Source organism: Sebastes fasciatus, chromosome 10 (genome assembly GCF_043250625.1).
Source record: "Sebastes fasciatus isolate fSebFas1 chromosome 10, fSebFas1.pri, whole genome shotgun sequence".
NCBI lineage: Eukaryota > Metazoa > Chordata > Actinopteri > Perciformes > Sebastidae > Sebastes > Sebastes fasciatus.
The window spans coordinates 30,080,555-30,104,701 of NC_133804.1; the positions used below are offsets into that span (position 1 = coordinate 30,080,555).

At 40.0% G+C, this 24,147-nt stretch overlaps 1 protein-coding gene and 2 long non-coding RNA genes across 8 annotated transcripts in view; 2 read left to right on the forward strand and 1 right to left on the reverse strand.

Annotated features, from left to right (window-relative positions):
* Window positions 1-24,147, forward strand: part of LOC141775731 (uncharacterized) — a 71,876-nt gene that overhangs the window by 12,345 nt on the left and 35,384 nt on the right. The window lies entirely within an intron of this gene.
* The window catches only part of glra4a (glycine receptor, alpha 4a), a 54,121-nt gene continuing 35,056 nt past the window's right edge, over window positions 5,083-24,147 (reverse strand). For 2 of the 5 annotated variants that reach the window (XM_074649350.1, XM_074649351.1), the window contains exons 4-8: window positions 23,692-23,915; window positions 21,552-21,634; window positions 16,772-16,909; window positions 16,297-16,511; window positions 9,953-13,132 (exon numbers count right to left, since the gene is read on the reverse strand). In XM_074649350.1, coding sequence (XP_074505451.1) covers window positions 12,590-13,132; window positions 16,297-16,511; window positions 16,772-16,909; window positions 21,552-21,634; window positions 23,692-23,915 — 1,203 coding nt within the window. In that variant the 3' untranslated portion in view covers window positions 9,953-12,589. Of the gene's footprint in view, window positions 6,865-9,891; window positions 9,928-9,952; window positions 13,133-16,296; window positions 16,512-16,771; window positions 16,910-21,551; window positions 21,635-23,691; window positions 23,916-24,147 lie in introns of those variants that run through there. The other 3 variants (XM_074649355.1, XM_074649352.1, XM_074649354.1) reach the window with 3 other exon arrangements.
* On the forward strand, window positions 14,806-16,860 carry LOC141775729 (uncharacterized). 2 transcript variants are annotated; one of them, XR_012595666.1, is made up of 3 exons: window positions 14,806-15,752; window positions 16,291-16,501; window positions 16,724-16,860. It is a non-coding gene; the product is annotated as an uncharacterized LOC141775729 (long non-coding RNA). The 2 variants fall into 2 exon arrangements; XR_012595667.1 differs by having other exon boundaries at window positions 14,806-15,743.

Here is a 24,147-nt window from a genome sequence, read left to right on the forward strand (position 1 = left end):
ACTTTTGAAAAGGGGTTTGACATAATTCCGACTGGTGCCTATTCTCTCTACAGAGGGATTGGGAAGGGACTAATTCCTTGTTTCTCCTGTTTGCACACAAAGGAGATGCAGGGTGCATATGTGTCTATAACTATTATCCACGTAAACCCCCCCGAGCTGCTGTCTTCCCAGCTGTAGGGCTTCTCTCAGATGTTGGAATTACAGAAATGTAGAAGCGCAGTGAGGGATTAGTGGAAATGAATCCACATAGGATTTTCTGTATAAGTATACTGTACACAGGGATGAGTTTTTCAGTGCTGTTTCCCCCGCTGTGCTCTTGAAAGCATGTCATTTGAAGATGCATGTTGTCTGATTTCATTATTCAAAAAGGAAACAATGAGGAAACTCTGCTTTCTAGATATGATTCAAGTTAGAAAAAGGTTTTAAATTGAAGAGCCTTGGTGCTTATCTGACCTTCTTTGAGGAACGTTCATCATACTGGTGCATCAACCTTCTTGACTCATGCAAAGAGGGTGGACAGAGAGTGACTTGTCAACCCTTCTCAGCACCATGTTTGCTTACATAGGCTATCTGGCTGATGTTGTCTGTTAGAGGTGTGTTCTTGGTGTAAAAAAAGTGTCAACAGAGCTCGAATTCAGAGAATAAATCTAGTGGAATATGTTAAACCGCTGTTGTAGATGCAAGAGCAGCAGAAAATGTTTGATGGCTTTTGCATTTCTCACTATCACAACAACATCCTGTCTCCATCCTTTCTCAACACACTGCAGTCGGCTTCAGGAATGTGGTTACAATATTGTTGCTTCATTGCCTCAAAGTACCATCCATTATCTGGGGTTTTGAGCCACCGACCTTTGGATTGTTTGCCCAAACAGATGAGGCAAAAGACACAGGAAATGGCTGTTCTTCTCCATTTTAAGAATATTTGGAACAAAACTGTATTGCATGCATTTTAAGTGGCATGGGATCGTTTGGCAGTGAAAGTAAATGACTTCCAGATTGTTTTTCTTTACGTTAGGTATCATTATTAAATCAGAAAGCATCCAGCAACAGCAACACTTTGGATCTGCTTAAAGGTACAGTGTGTAGGATTTGGCGGCATCTAGTGGTGAAGTTGCAGATTGTAACCAACTGAAACTTCTCCCATCTGCCAAGTGTGTAGGAGAACGGTGGCCAACGTGAAAACGAAAGGCTCTCTCTGGGGCCAGTGTTTGGTTTTCCGTTTTGGGCTACTGTAGAAACACGGCAGCCGGCTCCGTGAAGAGGACCCGAAAACACAACGATTCTTATTTTCAGGTGATTATACACTAAAGAAAACATCTTTATTAATATTATATTCAATTTCTGGTGGACTCGTGGGTCCAGAGATCCCTTTTGTTCAACTCTTCCCTGCAAATTAGCTGTTGGCCAATAGAAATCATTTGTGAACATTGTGTTTTAGAAATGGAGAAGTCATATCCCCCTGACGTGCCATCACCTTGTTTCAGCCGAGGCTACAAACTCCAGCGTCGCTCTCATACACGCTTTACAGTGTGCCATCACTCTGATTAATATTTATTACCCACATCAGGACCGCAATATTACATCTTTTTCGGGGCTGAATGTGGAGCAGTTTCACTGAACATGAGTCTAATATGTACCTTAGGCTGCAAACCATATGTTCAAATGCAAATGTTGGCACTGCCAATTGAAAAATAGCGAAGAAATCTAAAACATGGGACCAATACAAATAGTCCTACACGCAGTAAGTAGAAGATGCACTGGAATGTACACAAAATTAATTCTTATGAGTTATGGTTAGCTTACAGACAACGCTTAATGTCTTTCTGTTTGTATTGCCTTGACGTTCTAGGAGAGGTATTTGTATCAGCTTTTAGCTTCCTACCTCTCTCTTGGATTTATGTATATCTGAGTATATGTAGGTAGAAGTGTCTTTGTGTACATATTATCTCTTTTGTAATCATATTTTTTAATAGGTAAATAATAGATTAAAACAATATAAATACCATCACACAGCTAATGTACAGTGAGTCCTACTGGAAAACAAACCAACACAATAAGACCAAATTGCATGTGTCCCAGCATTAGATCATCAAGCACTGCAGGACATTTGCATTAAACCTTTACCCCACCCACGCAGGAAAAGAAAGGTGTATTTACAGTGCATGGATATCTGTTTCCACATGCTGGGAGATATTCACAAGATTTGCATCCATAATGCTGCGTGGAGCAAGCGGTTCCCTGTGTTTACACTCATATATTTAAAGGTGACACGTCTAGCATTGTCTCATTAATACATCACTGTCAAAAGAAAACAATATTTTCCCCTCGGCTGCTGTTTTCTTCATTCTTCATACGCGGTTTCGTAGAGATGCAGGGATATTTATCATGTTTGGTACTACAGATTTTATCTTACTCTATTGTTAATGATCCTGGTTATTCACGTAAATGCTCATTTGTTTTTAAAAGATAGTTCAGCTACAACATTACAGTTGCTGACTTCATTTTAGATGGTAAAGGACTACATTTTTCCATGAAAGAAATTAGAAATTGTTTTCCCTATAAACATGTTTTTCCAAAGCAACCAAGGAGAAAAGCCAACCACTAAAAGATAACAGCTCATCTTATTGCTGTCGTAAAATGTCATTGCATGTGAAGAAGACACACAGAGTGTTATTTTTGTGTCTACGTATGTGTTTCTGTTTTTATGTGCATGAAAGCGTAAGAAGCCGGTGGCTCTATAGGGACAGACGTATTGATTGCAGGTCTTAGGCTGCTCTCTCAAAGCTCACACATCAGTTTTAGCTGTGGCACCATTGACATTCAGCTGAAATGAGGAGGGGGGAAAGCGTGTTGATTACCCCCGAGGGAAACTGCAAGGGCGTGCCTTGTACATGATGACCCCGCAGCAGCTACATCAAACGTGCATTCTTCTGTTCATTTCTACATAATCTGGTGACTTGGAGTACACGTGTCATTCATCAACATAAAGCAATCCTTAGAGGAAGCCTTCAGAAACACACAACACAGCGTCAGAGATGTTTAAAGCCGGTGGAACAATGAATATTTAATGTTCTCATTTGGGTCCATGGAGGATTACTTTCATAGATTAGACAGACTGATAGCGGTGGTTTTCTTTTTGGTTGAGGGTTGTGACAGGTTGAGGGGTTTCGGGGGTGCATTTGTTCAAGTCATCACACCTTTGGGATTTTGTGCGTAATGAAAGTTAGCGCGTGAATCCGCTCGGCTGAGTGAAGATCCCACAATATTGGAATCCATCAGTCTTCCCGTGTCCTTGAAATAATACACATTGTGAGGGGGATGTGCTGTTCTCTGGTAGACGTGATGGAGCGTAATGTGCCAGAAATCGCGGGCCTGTTTTGCGCGTGTCAGTCAGGGTTTGCGGATTTAGAAAAGCTTCTTACATTACCACAAACGTGCTGTATTTGACACTATTATTGAAATGATACCATCACTGGAATACAGTGAAAGGAGAGTAGTTGGTAAGGCCACGGAACATCTAATGATACTGCTTCTTTGTTTTTGGGTTTGGGATTATTATCTTCGTAGTGTTAGAAATAGTGTTTAGAGCTTTAAATTAAAACATATATATTACCATTTTCCGACATTTTATATATACGTATATCGATTAATCATGAAAACCAGAATTACCTCCTCTCAGTTGTATGCCTCCGCAGACCAGTTAAGTTGCAGTTTACATCCATGTCCGTCCAAAATGTCATCACTTCATCATGATAGACATTTCTGTGAAATTGTCAAAATTAGCATAAGAATTCTTGAGTCATGTCCAAATTCTAATCAGTTCATCCTTGAGTCCAGGTGGACATTTGTGCAAATTTTGAAGAATGTCGCTCCATGTGTTCCTGAGATATTACGAGAATGGGACAGACGTGAGGTCACAGTGACCTTTGACTTTGACCACCAAAATCTAGTCAGTCCATCCTTGAGTCCAAGTGGACATTGGTGCCATATTTAAAGGTATTCCTGAGATATTGCGTTCATGAGAATGGACCAGAACGAATGGATGGACAGACAACCCGAAGACATAATGCCTTGGGCCACGGCTGTCGCCGGCACGGCGGTAAAATAACCGAGAGATGAATCGATTAAAAAAATTAATCTGCAGCTGCAGCCCTTATTTTTAATCCACATTTTTGTGGTATCACGTTTCTAATAAAGGGTTGACAAGTTTAACCTTTTTATAATTGGTTAATAAAACATTTACTAATATTATATATATATATATATATAAACTAAAAGCCATTTAAAAGAACAGCTTTTGTGTCGCCTTGGCTGGTGCTTATACTTTCTATTTAGTAATAATTCAATTAAAATTGTTGGTAATCCATTAATAAATACTTTGTTTCTCACTTTCCACTAAGCCATGAGCTGCTCTAAATGTTAATACATCATTAATACAGTACTATTCCAGACTAATAAGACAGTTTCATGCTAGAGGAGGATAAACACCACCCAGAAGGACTTTTCAGAACCTGGCAACCCAAACTTTGCTTGTATTAATGGATCTATAAAGCCTTAATAAAAGATTTACTAACAATAAAGTCATTCATTGCAACTCTGGAGACCTTTTTATAAAGGGTGACTTAATAGAAAGTCACTGTTTTCTTTTTGTTTTTAAAGAGTTTTGAAAGCAGTGCCAGTGACATGCACTCTCCTGTTTTTTACATTTGCATACTGATGTCAAGAATGTTTTTTTATGAGTATGTAGTGTGCTAACATAAAAATTGGCACTTATTGTTAGTCCTTTCTATCAGTGGCTTTAACGGAAAATGGCTCCAATCCAAGGTTTTCAATTTTGGAGTTGTTTGTTGTTAGAATTGGGACTTAACCGATGGGGGAAAGCAGCGCCAGTGAAGAGCAACGGCCAATCTTTCTGACATTTGCATGCCCTCACATTCTGTTTTTAGAAATCTACTTAAGCTGTCAGTATGAAGGACTTCAGTGAATATGTCAAGCCACTCCGTCCTTATTCTGCAAACCATCAGCTATCTGTGGCAATAAGTCGACTCCTCTCGTTTGTCTTTATTTATGCTCCTAAGATGTATACACCATCAACTCCTTATAAAACTCCCTCATTTCACTTCAGTAGGCTGTGATTCAAGACGATAATATGGAACACTGGATACATTTAAAATAATCTATATCAATATAACAACAGAGAGAAGATAAAGTAGAAACAAAGGCATGCTTGAAAGCACACATGCACACACACTCCCTCTTTTTTCATTACCTGGGGAACCATACAATACAGAGGAGTTGATTAGGATTGCCGACAAAAGGACAGTAGGCTCCAGCTGCCTCTCTGAATTCATTGTCATTAGCAGTGGAACACCAAGCCCTTTTCAAACTCATTAGTTGATAAAACAACCCTCTGATTTCCCATTAAAAAACCCATTCGTCCTCCCTGGCTGGCGATGCTCCCCCTCCGCCACATCCCTGCGTTTCCACACCTTCAAAGCCACTCCTGAGACTGGGACAGAAATGGCAGCTCTTGTGTGATTTTCTCGACGAGTTTGTCCAGATTCCTCCCAGATTGATTAACCACACTATGGTTTCACAGCTAACAATTACAGCCATGATAAAAAAGAAAAGACCCAGAACCACTGATGTGAACTGATTACGTATTGTGCATCTGCAGAATTTACAATTTGCTTTTATTGTAAAGTTTGATTTCCACTTTTTGGTTAAATGTTGTTTTTTATTCCCTCTTGGGATTTGGAGCTGATGGGGTCTATTAGGGACTGAAATGGAAAAGTAATTGATGCACTTATTCTGTGACTGAATTCTTATCCACTTTTAAAAAAAACATTTCTATGCACAACCCCTGCATCCTTTTTCTTTTTCCAGAGTAACCAACTGAATCTTTAGCTTAAAGAGGAACAAATCATTTCTTGTTTCCTGGCAGAATATCAATTTATTTAAATTTCGACAAAAAGGAAATACATATTTGTGCTTTGTGCAGTTTAATGAACAGCTTTTTTTTTTTTTTTTTAAATATACACTTTATACACTGTTGTATAGATATAATCTTAATTCAATTATCACCACTTTTTTTTGAATATTAATAAATCTCAAAGACCCATCCCTCCCCCTTGCACCCATTGGTACCCGTTAGATAATCTAAAGGTGTGAAAAAAACCTTCATCTTTTAGAATTTTCAAAAACATTCATTCAAAGATGCGTAGTGTCAAAATTCAAGTCAGTATATCTCATCCAGCCAGGATCAACATCGACTCATCATGTCAAACAAAGGTCATGAACCCACAAGTACCAGCGGTGTTTAGTCTCTGTTGTAATCCGGATGAAGACAGATACGAGACGGCGATCGCAGACACCAGCCTGAATCCAAACAGCTTAACCTTGTCCTTCGTCTGAGATCCTGAAGACGCACCTGAGCACAAAGTTTGTAGCAATGGTTTTTAAGAAGCAGATATGCCTCTTGACACATTTCCTCGTTGTAATGTAGATCTGACAGGCAGTTTTGGTTTTGAGAAAACAGGGTCGGCAGAGAGCGTTCTACAAAGCTGCATGGATGTCCTCGTGTCGCAGCACTTTATAGGTGATCCAGTAGAAGATGTTAAATATGAGGAAGCTCAAAGGAAAGATGGCTCTTGATATGGTGTCAATGCGCTTGGCCCGGTCCACAAAACGCTTGTGAAGTACATCTCCATCGCTGAAGGTAACCGGAGGAGGAGGAGGCGGCGGCGGCGGCGGCGGCGGGGTGTACACGGTGGCCCCCTCCAGAGCGCCCTTAGTCTGCAGGCAGTGACCCATTCCGTAACCCCGGAAGTAAAAACCACGGCTCTCCCTCACCATGTCCTCTTCCTGTGGAGTCAAGCATATGGAAAACAGATTGGCCTCGCTGTCAACAAGAATTAGCTCACAGCTTTTTACGTTTCCTCTCCGTGGCGGATTCCCAAATGTGTTTTGGTTGCAGCAGCACAAAAGGGCAGCAGGGTGAGAACATCCGCAGAAAAAAAAACACGGAAGCATGGAAATGTTGACTTCAGGGATGATTTTAAATATAGTAAATGATTTGTCAGTGATTGTCTGTAAAACCAGTAGGTTGTGCCTCATGTTTTACCATTATAGTACATTCATGTCACAGAGTATGGAGGATGGAACCTGCCAAAATAGAAAATAAATACAAATAAATAAATGACTCTATAAATAAATAAATATGCCAATAAATGTAGGAATTAATAATTGATAAAATATGACCAAAATTGATATTTGTTTTTTGCTTTTAATTTGCTTCTTTATTTATTAATTCCCCTATCTACTCTTCTATTTCATTTTCCCATTTATTTATTTTTATATTTATTTTTATTACCTTTTAAACAGATGTTAAGAAATGGATTTATTTTTTGCATTAATCTTTTTTTTTTTATTTCATTATTAATATAATTATTAAATTGTATGTATTTTTTTTATTTATTTATTGCTGCATAATTCTACCTTTGCATATCCCTCCTATATTTCCCAAACTTATTTATTTATGTATTCTTTTCTTTCTTTCTTATTTTATTTTATTATTTATTTTATATTCTATAACAGAGTTGTTTCTCTGAAAAAAAGAAATACCTGGTGATGTTTGAAAAACCCACATGGTCATCCAACAACATAAATGTATTTCCCAAATCCTCAAAGACTATTCTAACCATCTGGATGGATAAATATTCGATCCGCTGCATGACAAAAAAGATTTTGGATCCGTTGGTCAAGTTGTGATTATATTTTCCATGAGATGACATAATGTCCTCGCTGTTTCGGTACAACACAAGAAAATATTCACACATTTATTTGTATGAAAATGTAAAATGACAAAGTAAAATCCTTATAAAATTGATAACTGATAATGCCATTTTAACATTTTGGTTCATGTTGTATAAATTAAGCAAAGTCATATGAAATTGTTGCCATCTTTGTTTGGATTAGGAAATACAGTCGCAACTTGCGAAACAGGTTAAAACATTTTTTTTGTCAAGTGTTTTGAAGAGTCTTTGAGATTTAAAAAATAAATTCAGAATACTGTGTGTTGTTATATGACCTTCTGGGTTTTTCAAACATATAATGATAAAACATTAGAGGTTGAAACTGCCAAGATCAGGCACTAGCCTCAGATAAACTTTCTTCAATTAAGCTTTTTGAAGTCACAAAGAGGAGAATCTGAGGGCATCATCATTAGGAGGAAGAAAAGGAAATTATAATTCTGAAAGTTAATCAAAAAATTAACCTCCATCTCTCCTTTCCAGCTCCTTTCAAAGCTGCAGAATGATAGACCTTTCAAAATGCCTATTAATAAAAAGTCATGATCTTAACCCCACCAAAAAAAAAAAAAACTTGCACTTGGCATTATGCTTTGATGAATGGCGGGGCACTTTTTACAGTGAATGAGACACTGTTCCCGCCCTCTGAAGAGAATATTAATAGACATGCAGCTTAACTCTGACAGCCCTCTGACACTTTGACAGATTCACTTTAGCAGGGGAAAGTGAAGATGTGGGATCTAAATTGGATGATTAGTAGTCAGTGTGAAATGCCCTGAAAGCTCTGATCCCTGCATCTCCCCGCTCTCTGTTTCTCTCTCACTGACCCTGGCAGCTCTCTGGTACTCTGCCGAAATTCACATCTCGGTGCTGGACAGACTTGGCAGTGAGGCGCTACCAGCTCCTGTCAAAGGTCCAATGCTAGTAATGTATTTCACACCTGTCTGTTCCTGCACGGTACATTCAATTTAGTCCTTTAAAAACTTCCCCGACCTCCGATCTCTGCCCTTTGCTTGCACCTTGACAGATAAACTAAAGACTTAAACGCTAACTTCATCTACTGTAACTTCCTCCTCCTTTCAATCGCCTGGTTGTGAGTAATTGAATGGTTACTAACTATCTGTTGCCCCAATGACAAATTGCAGCGTACAACAGGGGGATAGGGAGTTGTAGCTTCTCTAGCATAGCTTAATTATCCCTCCTACTCCTTCCTAAACGATACAGTACATCATGTTCTAAAGTCTAATGGTGCGTTTCTATAAAGATAATAGGTGCTCATCCTCGTCTGTGCTCTCAGCAGCCGACGCACACTTTGTGATTTGTTGGCATAAGATCAGTTTAGACTGATTATTCTCCACAGAGCACAATGTGATAAAGTTACCGGTGGAGGTGCTTTTCAGAGAGCAGTGTTGCCAGATTGGGCTGGTTTATGCTACCTTTTCATTAAGGTGGGGCGGGGAAAAATTGCGTTGGGCTGGTCAATGAAATTTGGGATGCTTTTGACAACATTTGACAGGATTTTGAAGATATTGTGAAAACAATATTACCAAACAAGTTGGTTAATTTGAGAAATATTTGATTGACATGAGTTGTAGGGATAAGGGAGGACCTTCTTACCTTCATCATCATTGACATTGACATGACAATTTGTGTATTTGGTTGTCTGACTGCACTATTAGCCTTTTCATCTAACATTTTATCTTTGGTTATTTGATTCAGATATGAAGCTTTGTATGCTTTTGTGTTTTCTATTGCGAATGTAATGTTTTTTCTACAGTTTTACACAGGTTTCTGGCAAGGTTTTGGTCCGTTATTTATTGAATTGGAGGATTTTCAAGTCGTGATTGGGCTGGAAGGTGTCAATCTGATCTGGCAACACTGTCAGAGTGATTAGTGACAATCTGAGTTTTCCTTCTTTATATAAAAATAATGCTAACAATAAGCTAAAAGAATTGTGTAAAACATAGGAATAGTTTGGCATATTGGGAAATATATACGCCTATTCGCTGTCCTGCCGAGAGTTATCATATATACATATCTGTTCAGTAAATATGAAGCTACAACCAGCAGCTGTTCAGCTTACCTTATAGCATAAAGACTGGAAACAGCCAGTCCGGCTCTGTCCAAAGGAAACAAATTTCATTTTTACATATTTTTGTACAGATTAAACAAACAGAAGTTGTGAACTGTTAATTGGTGATCTTTAGCGGTGCTGATAGGCATATTTTGTTACTCTGGCTATCAGCTGCTGGCTGTAGCTTAATAGTTATAGTATCAGAGTGGTATCAATCTTCTCCTCTAAGTGCTGTCAAGAAAACAATTAAACCTATTTCCAAAAATGTTGAACTATTTTCTTTAAATTAGATGATTAAGAGAATAAAAATAAAGCTGTTGTTCTGTCTTTCGTAAATGCCGACATTCTTGGAGTGTCCTGGAAAAGAAAGAAGATTAAAAGTTTGACAAGGAGAGAAACAAGAGGAGGAAAATGTATGTTGAATTTGAATTGGCAGTCAAACAAGTTACACATTGGGAAGGAACAAAGGGCAAGTATTGTTGGTATAAAGGAGCAGAAGGTCAGAAAGAGAAGGCTTTAGCGACAGGGCGAGATCAGCACAATGTGGGTTTGGATGTGGGAGAGATTCCAGGATATATTCAGGGTTGAAGACCGGAGGCATGGACAAAAATTGGGTTCGAAGGTCAGGGTTGACATAGGGTTAAATTTTGTTTTTTTACCCTAGCACAGGCGCTGCAGTGCTGATTCAGGCTCCTGTAGGTTGAGTTCTTATCAGGAATGTCATTCGCTTTCCGCAACGACTCAACACTCCCTGTTGGATGACTGGCAAACACCTCCGTTGGAAAGGAAGGTAGACAAATTGAAGTAAGAGTTATTGCTCCTTATTCCATCTTTTAGTTGTAAAAACAAGAGTTTGGTCGTCTCTCGTTAGAGAAATTCATTAGTGTTGAATTTATAATTAGTTTTGGACGTGGGCCTTTTGCATTTTGCTGGGAACAAGAATTCCCCCTGCTTCATTTAAATGAAAAACCTACCTGCGCCGTGCCAAAAATAAAGTGATTAAAGATGCAAACTTCACATTTGAACAACAAAACTCAAGCAGACGCTCTCAGCTTTTAATTAAAGAGGCACTGTGAGTGTGATAATATGGGACATTATCTGCGGCTGTTCGTTTAGGGAACTGGCTTTGAAGACGAATAAAGAATCCTCAAGGAGTCGGTTCAAGTTATTTCTGTTAATACTATAAATGGAAGCTCTATTGTTTATTTTTGTAATTTTGAAGGCTGTGCGGATATACTTGCTGTTCGGCTCAGAGAACACCAGAGATGTCAGACGCAGAGCTGAAAACTGCATTGATTAAACCTGGTCAGTCTGGGATTTGTACACTCCATCAGATTCCTAAACTCTCTCCAGTACACATCGGGTCGTGCGTCAGTACCTCTCAGATGGATAGTTTGTGACCTCTAACTCCTGAGTGGGAGTAATTGTGCAGCTGATGTGGACAGGGGAAGTCTTTTCCCTCGACAGACCATCATTTTCTCTCTCCTGTATCGATGCAGGAGGGCAGCCTGCCCGGTAAATCTTCTGGACTCTTCATGCCTTTACAGGGAACTTTGCCATGAGTCCGGGAAGCTGCCCAGCCAGTGAGCTGTTTAATGGGATTTTCAAGATGTCCCGTCTGTTTCTCTTGAGACACACCTTCCTATGTCACACAAGGCTCTCTCAGCTCAGCTGTAAACACTCTTATTTGTCAAGTTGCAAGCTGTTTGCCTTGATAATCGTCGTTCAACATATGGATCCAATTTAGGGGATGTAAATGGTGTCAAAAGGGCTTTAATGCATGCCTTATTAGAATATGGTACAGAAGAACAACTTAAAGATATGCCAGTATTTGAAGGGACCCATCTAAAGTAAATGAAGCTATCTAATTAGTGCTTGCTAGCTTGCCATATTTACTCATCAAAACGTATAGGTTATGGATACCTAAAGCCAAATTCACACCAGAGCAGCGGCGAAGTGCGGCCTGAGGGAGCTGCATGGAATGTCTACGAAAAGCCGCGGTGACCGCTCCCAAGCTCAGCTACTGTAGCTATGGTTGTTTGACTCTGAGAAGTGAGTGTGACCAAACAAAAGTTGGGAAAGGTTTAACTTTTAGTGGTGGTAAACAGACCCTGTGACATGTTGACCTATGTTACAAAGAATTTCTTCCTGCCTGAAACACATGAATACACGTCCGAGCCGCTATGTGAATTTGGCGTTGTTAAACAAAAGTGCTTCACACTGACCACAACAGGTCAGACTACAGAAATGAATCAGTTTTGCAGTGTGAATGCAGAGTTGGGTTATCCCACTGTCTCAGGCTTGGTAGCAGGGCTGGGCGATAATTCAATATGACAATCGTATTGTGATGAAATCATGTATCGAGATATCACGATAAACAATTACGTCGTCTAAATTGACAATAACAAGCGCATACTGCTAACTCAAATTTTCACAAAAAAATCGGAATTGATAAGAGTTTTTCTTATTGCTTGCTTAGTGTAGTTAAATCAAACACTATTTGTGTGCATGCATGTAAACATATAGTCTGTGTATGGTTGGAAATATTTTTTTTCTCTATAATTTCACTAGAAACTTATGTTCACTTTTCTCTAAAGTTTTTAATAAGATGAGAAAATACTTTAATTTGAGTATACAAAAATACTCTTTACCATGTGGCTATTTCATATACACTATTTATTTATTTATTGAATTACTAGAAAACATGCTATATCGTGATGCATATTGTTCTTGAGATATGAAATGATCTATATAGGGATTGAAGGTTTTGGCCTAGTTGGTAGGATAGGCTGTTGTGTCGGAGAGAGAGGATCACAAAGGCTCTTCGCAGGTCGTGCTCACGATGGAAAACTGAAATGAGCCGATCTGCCTCATGTAATATGACAGCCAGCTGTAGCGTGTTGATGTTGTCAGTTCCTGAATATACAGCGTATCCACAATAACAAGAGGCATAAGTCAATGTTATAGAGGCTGACAAGGACCGGAGTGAGTGTGTGTGTGTGCTTCTCGCGCGTATACTTTTTAGAATCTGCCTACAATGTTTATGTTTAAGTGTGTGTGAACATGCTTCAGCCTGTCTGTGTGTGTGATTTACACTTACTATTCTTTGCTGCCGCTGCTTTTTCCTCAGCCTGATGAACTCCTTGTGTTGCCTTGAGACAAAGTTAACTGCCGCGTACTCCAGCAGGGCAGCAAACACAAACAGAAGGCACACCGCCATCCAAATGTCAATGGCCTTCACATAGGAGACCTGGGAAACAGACAAGGTCACAGAGTCATCAACAGCTAATCAATAAGGCCTAACGGATAATCACAATCTACTCCATTCCTCAGCTATAGACGGCACGCAGTGACATACATCTTTAGGATGGTCTAGCATCGTAATGAGTCAGTGGGATGTGGGCAATTGACACACAGCCATGAGACAGGTCACGGCTCAGGACTTGAGGGTAGCCCCGGCCGCGTCGTTCATCATGAGAGAAGATGTGTCACAGCAGATCAGCAACGCCCCACTGAGCACGCATTGTTGCTGACGGTTACAGATAAGTGCATAAAAGTGGATGAAATAACGACGCAAAATGTCACATCAGTGGGGTACAAACTCTGGAAACACCTCCGCTGTGTATTAATCAACACTTCCACTGTATTACAGTCTCATACTCCAGCTGTCACACATCTTAGTCTGAGGTTGACACTGTTAACAAGTCTGTTTTCACCGTGTTAACATGCCATTTAACACCTCCTCACTAGGTTTTCTAATAATCTTAATACAAATTTCATTTTGGTTGAAATACTTTTATAATTTATCTCTTCCTTCCATGGTCGTTCTTAACAAAAACTTTATTTTGCCACTGGAAAACCACACGTAAATGTGAAGGGTGGCCGGACTACCATAAATCTAGGTATATACCTGGAACCCTTTCTTCATTTTCAAGAGTAAGAGCAAGTCTTCTTCTGTTTTGTCAACCCGTTCTCACTCTTAACTCGTCAAATACCGACGCTTGGTCAGTGCCCCTCAGCGTCTGATGCCGAAGCACGGAGGCACCCTTTAGCGACTATGAGACGCACCTGGCTTTCAACTAACTCCAATGTAAACCCATCTGCGTCATTATTAGACGGTCAGAGCGACTGGCGTAGTATTTAAGAGTGAGAAGTTGGCTAAGGGCGGATGGGAGTGGTGGTCGATGGGTCAAACAAACAGAGGACTTTCAACCACGAGACCGCTGTTCGTGTCCTGCGTTAAACTAAAACTTACCGTTGACTTATTTGTCATGTCAGTCGCTAGTCACGTGACTTGTTGGTATCGTCAGTCCCGTCAGTCGCTAGTCACGTGAGTCATTAGTCAGGGTTAGGAAAAGATTGTGATCGACTTGACTCTGTGGTTTTGTTGCCTAAATCTAACTTCCTTTGAAAACGGAAGTTTATTTTGAAAAGACACTATGCATGTAACGAGTGTGTATTGACACGCTGTACCTGACACGTCCAAAACTGGCAGGCTTCCTAGAGCGTCATAGTTTGAAGCGTAGGGCCACTGACCAAGCGTCGGTATTTGACGAGTTGGGAGTGAGAATGTGTTGGTTTTGTTTCAAGATTCAGATACACTAAGATACACTATAGGAAACAAGTGAAACTGTCGCTGTACCTGCAGATTTTCTCACTTTATTTTTTCCTGACAAATACTGGATACTTTGACCTCTTCAGGCCTCTAAATATATTTCAAATGAAACAATCTAAGAAGGACTAACTCCCATCCACACTACAGCCAGAACCCATGTAGACTTCTCTTCATTTTAAGGGATTGCAAGCCATAAAGTTTGGGAACATTGATTAAATTTGGGTAAGGAAAGAGCAGCGCTCCCCCTGCCAAATTACCACCACTTGAGCCGCCCACACATGATCAGCAGTAAAATTGCTATTACCATCGTTTTCCTATGGGGAGAGCGGTGCTAGGTGGAAGCCTTTCCTTTGGCATGGCACACTGCTAAAAATTGCCTCTGAGCTCTGCGCTCAAAGCTCAAATTATTTCAACTTTGACCTCAGTTGCCGCTGACCGAGCATATCAGATAACTGATGCAACTGTTGTTGTTTCCTAGAAACCGTGAATGCTGTTCCAGAGGAGCTGCTTAGTGACTGGCAGATAAGACTGTGGTTGTACTGGGCAACATCCAGGTGTTAATGTGTGTGTAGCTGTGTGAAAGTATACTTAAATAGGGAACCTGGCTCTCAGCGATTATTCCCCCTTTTAATAAAGTTAAAAAAAAAAGAAAGACTTCCTGAGGGTAAAAAAGCACACGAAGCAGACAGACTCCACCACCATCAGTGAGAGTTAACTGGTAATGTAGCACCGGGCCGGAGTGCTGTTGCTATGGTTACAAGCAATCTAATATACTTTGTGCACTGATCTAGAACGTCGGTTAAACTGTTGGCCGGTCGTCTATCGTCAAGGTATTCTAAAACACATTTTTATCCAATCAGAAAAAAAGTATTTACCGTCATGACGGTATAATACAGTCTGTCTCTCCTCTGCTCCCTAACCTCCTCCTCAGGGATCTGTGTGCTCTGCCCTGCATGTCTTTCACATGCCAGTGTCCTAACCCAACCTGGCCCTTGTTTGTCTCCCTCGTTAATCTCCAGCCTCGTCCTAAATCGGGGACTGCATCATGCAGAGTCAGCATTTCAGGACTAAATACGCTCTAATATGTCATCATTTTCCAAAGCTCCCTCCAAATGCCTCTTTTACCCAACTTTGGCCGACACAACCAGTATATGTATATATTTCGAAGCTCTCGGTACTGTATTCCATTGAGCGTGCGTCACTTGTTTCATGGAGCACTTGGGTCGTCCTTGTAAGGAAATATCAGGTACGAAAGGTAATGTAATTTAGTTCTAAATCATTTATCACGTTTTGGGGGATATGTTGGAGCAAAATGTTGGAGAAGTTTTGAACTGTAAAATCTGTTTATTAGGTTATTTTCCATTTTAGTCACTGACCTTTTTGTTGAGCATTATGTAATGCCTATTTCCTCTCACACATACTTGCTTATTCGGAAGGGAATAAAATGCATTCACGCGTGTATGAAGGTGCAGTACCAGCAGGGGGCAACAAAACCACTCACTTGTGTTTAGGCAACAAAACCACTTAGTTAGGTTTAGGAAAAACGTTATGGTTGGCATTAAAATAAGTATGTAAACTAAGCAGAATACATATGGAAACAACATAAGTACGGAAAACACGTCACAAACATCACTACAACGTAACTTACAAAATTCCGGTCTTGAACACCGGCCTCTTGTTTTAAAGTCCTGTGTTTGTTGGACCCATCCACCTCCCCTTCCACCCGCCATAAGCATTCTTTCTCACTTTTTATTCTACATCACTATCTATACATCTTTGTCACTCGTCTCCAGACCCACCTTGGGCAGCGAGGCCCTCGACCCAGAGCTCTGCGTGGTCATAGTCAGTACGGTGGTGATGCCCAGACCCACTCTGGCTGGTGCAGCGTCCATGTTTATCCAGAAAGACACCCAGGAGAGGATGACGATGAGGAGGGAGGGGATGTACATCTGGATCAAGTAGTAGCCCATTTGACGTTCCAGGTGGAACTTCACCTCGATGCAGGTGAATTTACCTGCAGACACAATAGAACAATAGAAGTAGATGTATGTGTAAGTTTTTACCATACAGCAAAGTCATAGGTTAAATCCCAACAAGAACCAACAGTTTACAGTGTTCTTCACGTTGTTGTCGTTGCTGAGTAATCTCTGTTGCATACCTAACTCATTTTACATGCCTCTGGAGAAGAAATAAGCTGAAGCACTCAATTACAATTTGGATTTTCAGCGTGGGGTCCCTGGTTTCTCGACACCGTATCTAGAATTCATTATGTACCTGTGTTGTAATGCTTCGTGCAGTAGCCCAAATCCATCTCATCTTTAAGCACAAACTGGGGGAGTGTGAGATCATCGGCCACCTGAACGGGGTTGTCAGACAGCCACTCGAAGATCAAGTCATTCATGGTGTAACCAACTGTGAAAAGAGAACAGAGGAGATAAAGAGAAGATATTGAAGATTGAAGATGTGTCATCTTTTTACACTTTAGCTTAGATTATATTGATGAATTCTCCTATTTTTCCTCTTTCCATGCACATAATTTAAGACAAATTTTGGCAAACCTTGCTAAGATGATACATCTCATTATGTCACCACGGCATTTGCCAAAATGCTAAACTGAAAACGCAGTCCACAAACCAATGGATGACGTCACAGTGACTGCATCCACTTTTTATATACAATATATGGATGTATCATTAACGTTTGTTATTGCTATAAGTACCAGAAAAATGAAGCTTTTTACTGTATATTTCAACATATTGCATAGCTGCACTAGCTGTTAAATATTCCCATTCTTGTTATCAGTACTGCTGTGATCCTCATCCCCTTCTTCCTCCTTAACCTAATTTCTTTCCTACACCACAACTCTAATTGGGATCTTGTTACCATCGTATAACATCTATGCATGAGAAACATGAGAAACCTTGGCTAATGAGACCCAGAGAGAGAGAGAGAGAGAGAAAGAGAGAGAATGACACTTGGAAAAGTGTGGTGATATATAATGTCGCTTTTGCCCATCTGTCCAGCTACCAGCTACCCTCTGCCATCATGTTTGTCACAGTAAAGGTCACCCACCACAGCTCCAGTCGTGTTGTTGAAGGTTACAGAATGAAGGGGGGACATGAGGAGCATATCTGCCTCTGACGGTTGGAGATGCTGTATGTGCTAACACGTACCGAGCTGATTAGTGTGTGTAATAAAAGTAATGTAGTGTTGCACTCCTTCTCACAGCTACCTGATTATAAGTGTATTAAAAATGCATGCCACATGCCACATGCAACAACAACGATACAGAATTTCTTGCACATCTGAATAATACCGATGTCCACTGGGACCCTTTAGGACCCGAGGTACAAAGACATCAATTATTCAAGATGTTATACATTAGTCCACATGCCTGGGAAAACAAAAAATCTTGTTTATGAATTCACTGTCATACACACAACCTGCTGCAACAAGCAAGGGGAATACCAATGCTTTCCCAAGATAATGAGCCAGTTACAGCTGAGAGGTGTCAAAAAAAACATGTGATATAATGTTTAAGATGTAATAACAATGAAATTCATGAGGCATAATGTCTGGAATATCTCAGCTAGGTAAAGGAATGAGTTAGCCACATGTCTTTTTCATGTTAAAAAGCTGTTCACCTAATGAAAGCAACTATCTTAAAGGACGCCCCTCAGCCGTTGCCAAAAGCAGCGACGTAGGTTACCAAAGTAAGCTAATCGAAGCTAAACAATAAGGTTATGAATAATGTGCACACCGCTTTACCTCGCCGTCAGACAGCCCTGTCTGCCGGGGAACTGAAGCCGTTATATTGCTGTCTTCAAAGCCACCAGACTCCATTCACAAAACCAGTCATTTTACCTCGCAGAACACAGGAGTTGCTGGTCTACTGCTGCATCGATCGATCAGTTAGTTAGTTTGTTATTGTGTGACTTTCGGATCCAAACTAATGTGGCGTCAACAGCAGTATATTGCTTAGCTTCCATGCCATTACTCCTGTCTGCTTCTCCAAACTGGGAGCATGCCGACCGCCATCTAAGTTACTGTGTATAACGTTAATGCATTGACTTTAAGAATGTATATATACTGTACATGTAGCAGCGTCATCGTGCAGAAACCTACGTCAGGTCTCGTGGGAAAACGTTTTTAGAAGGGCTTGGGAAAATAGCATTTTGATGCTAAAACATATATACTTTGACCAAAATGTAAATGTTTTGGGATTTGAACACATAAGGAACATCACTGGGAAGCTACAGAGTGATATAAAAACCTCAAAAGCCACAGTTATGTTTCAGATTCCTCGTCTTGCTTTTCACTTATGGTGTAAGTTACAAAGTGGGGGTTTGAAGTTACTGGACGCTAATGGCTCAAGGCAAAGCGAAGTGGTATAAGCTGCATATACGGAGCTTTGATGTGTCAGAATAAGGCAGAATCGTATTGTTGGTTCTATTTATAGATCTACACAACCCGTGGCATCAAAGGCCAGTAAAGAAGATTGGCCTTGGCTCTCTCAAACCCCAAAGATCTCCTCTCTTTTTTTCTTTTTCATCAACCGCCTCACTCTCGCTTTCTCATGTTTTTCGGCAGCTCCAGTAGTGGCAGTAAAATCTATAATGTCCTCTTAACATCGAGCTCTAGCCAAGGTGATCACACCCTTGGGTGGTGTACTAGCACTTGTCAACACAAGGCCAAGTTTCCTCAGCAGGCCTTTAATCAGGAATGATCACGTCTCCTCTAATGGCGCTGTGATGTGATACACACACACACACATCTGCTTTAAGCACACATCTGTTTGTCCTCTCCCTTCCACTCCTAAAGGGTAAACTGTCTTTATATTTTTGTTTTTATGCTGTCTGACGTAAGTTGTGCACAAAATTTATGGGATTTTTTTTTATCTGTTTGTCCCTGTGTTAATTTGCAGACATAAATCATGCTGCCTCCTGTACGGAGAGGGAGTAACTAGTTCTAAACAAACCAATACCTCTTGTTGTTGTTGAATCAGATAAGGACGCAGGTAGAGATACCAGCATTCAGCTTGACTCATTTATTTGTGAGAGATGCTTCTGAAAAGGTGCAGTGACTTCATGGTACGAGTGCTCCTTTCCTCCCTTTCGCTATCACTTAAATTCTTTTGTCCCTATGACGGGAAATTGGGTCACCTCTAGGCACAGGGGGTGGGTCACATATAATAAAAGGGACACAAAATTAAAGTTTTATTATTTATATCCTGGAAATTGGTTTCACGAGGGCAGATGCTATCTCTGCTAAAGGCAAGGGAAGACTGAAAGGGGGAGAATATTATTCTTCGCCTACATTTTTATCAATGTAATAACATTTTAAAAGGTTTCAAATGACTTTTTGCACATTTCTTGAACACTCCAGTTATAATAAATGTGGAGTAAATTTGTAAAGAATAGTGAGCAATTGACCCGTTTGCTAAGCCCCACCACCCCTTTCTGTTGCTACACCTGTCAAGCTTTGCATTTATGCAGTTTACAATGAAAATTGGTGCAGATTTTTTTGTTAATATTCTTAGTAATTTTCAAAATAATGGGTCCTTGATCTCAGACAGTGGTAGATAAAAGCATTTATAACCAGCAAGCACTGATTTTGTTTAAACAGTCAGATGTAGCTAATATTTAGCTTATTGAGCCTTCGTTAGCTTCATATGGGTCGTGTGAAGAAGGTAACCCCCAAGTTGCAAAACTCTTGTGAGATGGTTACGGTTAGGCATTGACCTCGAATGGTTAAGGTTAGGTCATCGGGAAGCGTGTCTCGCAAGAGTTTTTGCACGTTTTCGCAAACTAGACACGAACCTTAGTAAGTTGGTCATAAACGCCGTCAGTGGCTGTTTATACATAATAATTTAGACATAATGTCGATACTAAGTTTGACGTAAAAATTGAGAATGTACTGTGTTCCAACTGCATGGTATGTAGTTTTTTTGTACGTGAGAAATGCCCAGATGTATTAGCAAGAATTTTTGAGGAGACGAGAGCTTACTGGACACACTCAACCGCCCTGAAATGCATTGCGGCTCTTGATTTGATTGGATAAAATAATTATGAATGATAGCGAGTGACGTTAAGATACAGTTAAGAAGAAAAACGCTGGAGCTCACTCATATAATGTACCCTAGAAATCATATTTAACACTAAAATATTTAATAATTTTGATATGCCTTGAATTAATACGGGAAAATATTAAATTGAGTGGAAGCTCTAATGTTGATTTACATTTGTGATAAACAATTTTCATTCAACGGTGGCTGTAACGTCATGATGGATACAGTCATGTGATGCAGAGAAGACTTATTGCTTAAGTTTACTTCAGTGTGAACAGTCTGCTGGTAATTGCATACTTAATTGTTAATTTAGAAGGCAGTACGTACAGTTGGTATGTGATATGCTGTACCATAGTTTGCACTTTCGAACACAACCTGTCTCTGGCTGACTTGATGGTTGTAGCGGACTCATTTCAAAACGAGAACATTGTATATTAAATGTTTTACTTTGATATTTGAGAGAAGAAAAAAGCCTTTTAGCGTGATGACCCAATGTGTTTGGCGAGAGACGCTAACGTTAGCCTCCACTCTGATCTAGTAGCATCCATGAATGGCTCTCACACGGTGGGGAAATACTACACAATGGATGTGCTTGTCGTGAAAAGGGCTTTTTTAATTATTTAGCCTGTAAAACCCACAAAATAGTTTGGAAGTCACGCTGGGTTATTGTAGGTAGTAGTCTAAGCTAGATCGGAGCAGACAAACACACACGGTTTAGTCCATACTTTGCACTTTGGCTGTTGAATTTTTGATTTTGGAGAACGCATGAGATGCAATTAGAAAACATAAGGAACCATTCTCCACATGGAATCTGGGAATAATATATCCCAATAATGACACACATTTATAATCACGATGCAGTTCCTATCTCTTGGAATATAGCAAGATTAGACACTTTACAAGACAGGCAAAAGGTAGAAAATCAAGAAGAGGGGGGTAGATTAAAAGAGGAATGTGAGACAAGAGGAAAAAGAGAAGAAGACTCACAGCTTTCAAGCTGCATTGTACAGGTCTGAATGTCCATTGGGAAATTCTTCAAGTCCATAGGGCAGGACAGTACAAGAGTCAGCCTGAGATAGAAAAACAGATTGGAAAAGAGAAGAGGAGCAATAGGGGATGTCAAAAGGCACAGAAGGGGCTCAAGGAAAAGACACCAAAAGCTCAAGGAGAAATGATGGGTTAACAGAGTTCAAGAACAGTGGAATAAATCAGTGCCAAGCTGCTTTGTTTTGCAAAAGTATGAAACAGGAGTCAAGAGTGTGTGTGTTCAATTCAAATACAATTGGACAAATGAGAAAACCAAACAGATTTTTCTGTTTAAAAAGAGATTGGAAAGCATATTGAGTTACTCTACCGTTTGATTACATGTCGCACCACAGTAATGGCAAAGTAATTGGTGGAGTCATCCTTACTTTTATGTGTTGTGGTGTTGATGCATTAAGCCTTCAAAACAATCCTCAGAGAAGAGAGTGAGAGCGCTATTTGGGAGTCTGTCTGGAGGAAAACTGTGTAATTACCTGCTGTAATGCATCGCCCAGAGGCGAGACAAGAGCCGCCAGCAGTATACACACAGGCACCCATTTGCTACTGTGTTATGATGACACACTATCTTTTTCAGCTGAAGAACCAACTACAAAATACCCAAGTGATTGATTCTCCTAACATTGGATTAATTGAGTCATGTATTTAGTGCACACAAAGATGCTTGATCCATCATTACTAAACCTAGTTGGTAAGCAAATCTAGAGGACGCAGTAAATCGGAGGTATGAGGTGGTGATTATCTGGATTTGCAACAGAGGATTTAAGTTGTATGGCTCTCCCTCTTCCCAAAGCAAACATAGAAATATAATGAAATCAAAACATTATTACTGTTTGCACTTAATTTTTTAAAACAACATCATATTTTATAGAAAAGTACCCAAGAGAGGGCTTCACAGTGGTGAAATGAGTGTCTTTTTTATATGCAAAATAATGTGTTGCACTTGATTTGATCCCTGGAATGTGCAAAGACTTAATGTTTGCACACATTTAGTCCACATGTTGGTTTCATTACATTTTCAAGATGTTGAAGTTTAAAATTGTAAAATGGGAACTCATGTGACACGCAAGTAGGGACCACGAAGGTGCAACGTATCCTCACACAACGGTTCGTATGATAGCTTACAAAACGTCCTAATTTTTTGTGCGTTTTCCTACGAATGTCCAGCACCACGTGATGCATGTGTCAATTTCCGCACCAGTCTTTTAAAAAAACCAAAAACGTTTGTTTTCACAGGAAACAACTTGGTTAGGTTTAGGCTACAAAACAACTTAGTTAGGTTTAGGAAACGTTCTTGATTTGGGTTAAAATAACTCCAGAAGTGGCGTAACTTAAGTACGGAAGTTACGTGACAGATAAATCAACGTTGACTTCTGGTTTCTCACAGGGTACGAACACCGGTCTCCTGGGCGAAAGTCCGGTGTTTTTTTTACCAACCAATTGGTAAATAATAAATACGAAACATTTTGTTGGATATATACGAATTATAGTGCATCACTTTTCTTAGGTATAGCTACAAACGGTGTATGAGAACAGCCTGAAAGGTGTCATCCCCTCTTATAGATTAAATTTCCCATCCAGTGTAGTCATTACACAAACAGACTTCAAAGTCGCTCACTTGCCACTTGACATTTCCGTGCATTTTGTCCACGCCTGCCCCCATTTAGTATTTTAGTGACCTGCGGTGACACCTAAGTGGACGGAAAGGTGCAATAGGGAGTGTGTGTGATTGGCAATTCAATTCAAACTGCTGCAATTGTGGTCAAGAGGTCGTGTATGAGTGGGATTTGTTTGCCTTCTAGTTTTCTTCACTTTATTTGGCAGAAATGTTCCCAAAATTACATAAACTGCTTTTATGTATGGTGACTAGTTTCATGTTGATTATATAAATTAAAGTGCAGATATATGTAAAGGCATAGCAATGTTTTTATCATTATAAAGTTTAAACTCTTAATTTACTATCAAAGCTGTTAAATGCATGAATGACATGCACAGGATTTTCCACTTCATACTGCAGCTACATCTCCATTAAGCCCCTCTGATGTCATTCTCCAACAGGGGTTTTGGGAATATTATCTGTAGTTACCTGATGCTGTACAGAACGCTGCCATCTTGGAAAATCCGCAGCAGCTTGTTATCAGTGGTGACCTCGTGGAAATTGGCTCCTTTCTCGTTTGCAAAGAATAAATCAGGTTTCCAGATAGAGTCCAACATGGATGGATCCAGATCAAGGGAGTCGTCGGGGTATTCACTGTACGCCAGGCGAGGGTCGTTCCATTTCTGCCGTAGAAACACATTGAGCCTGTAGTCCTGTGGAAGAAGTCAGGGTAGTTAATGGAAATATATACCATCGGTGAAGGTTGTAGCACAGATGGAGAGCTTGGAAGTGGATCATTCTGCTGCAGAAGAGATGGGAATGTTCTGTTACTGGTTACTATTGGAGTCTATTGTAACTGATATTGAATTTAAGATGACTGAAGCTTTTGTACTCTACGAATAAGTCCGTGGTGCTCGTGGTAATTTCATTTCAATTCAATTTATT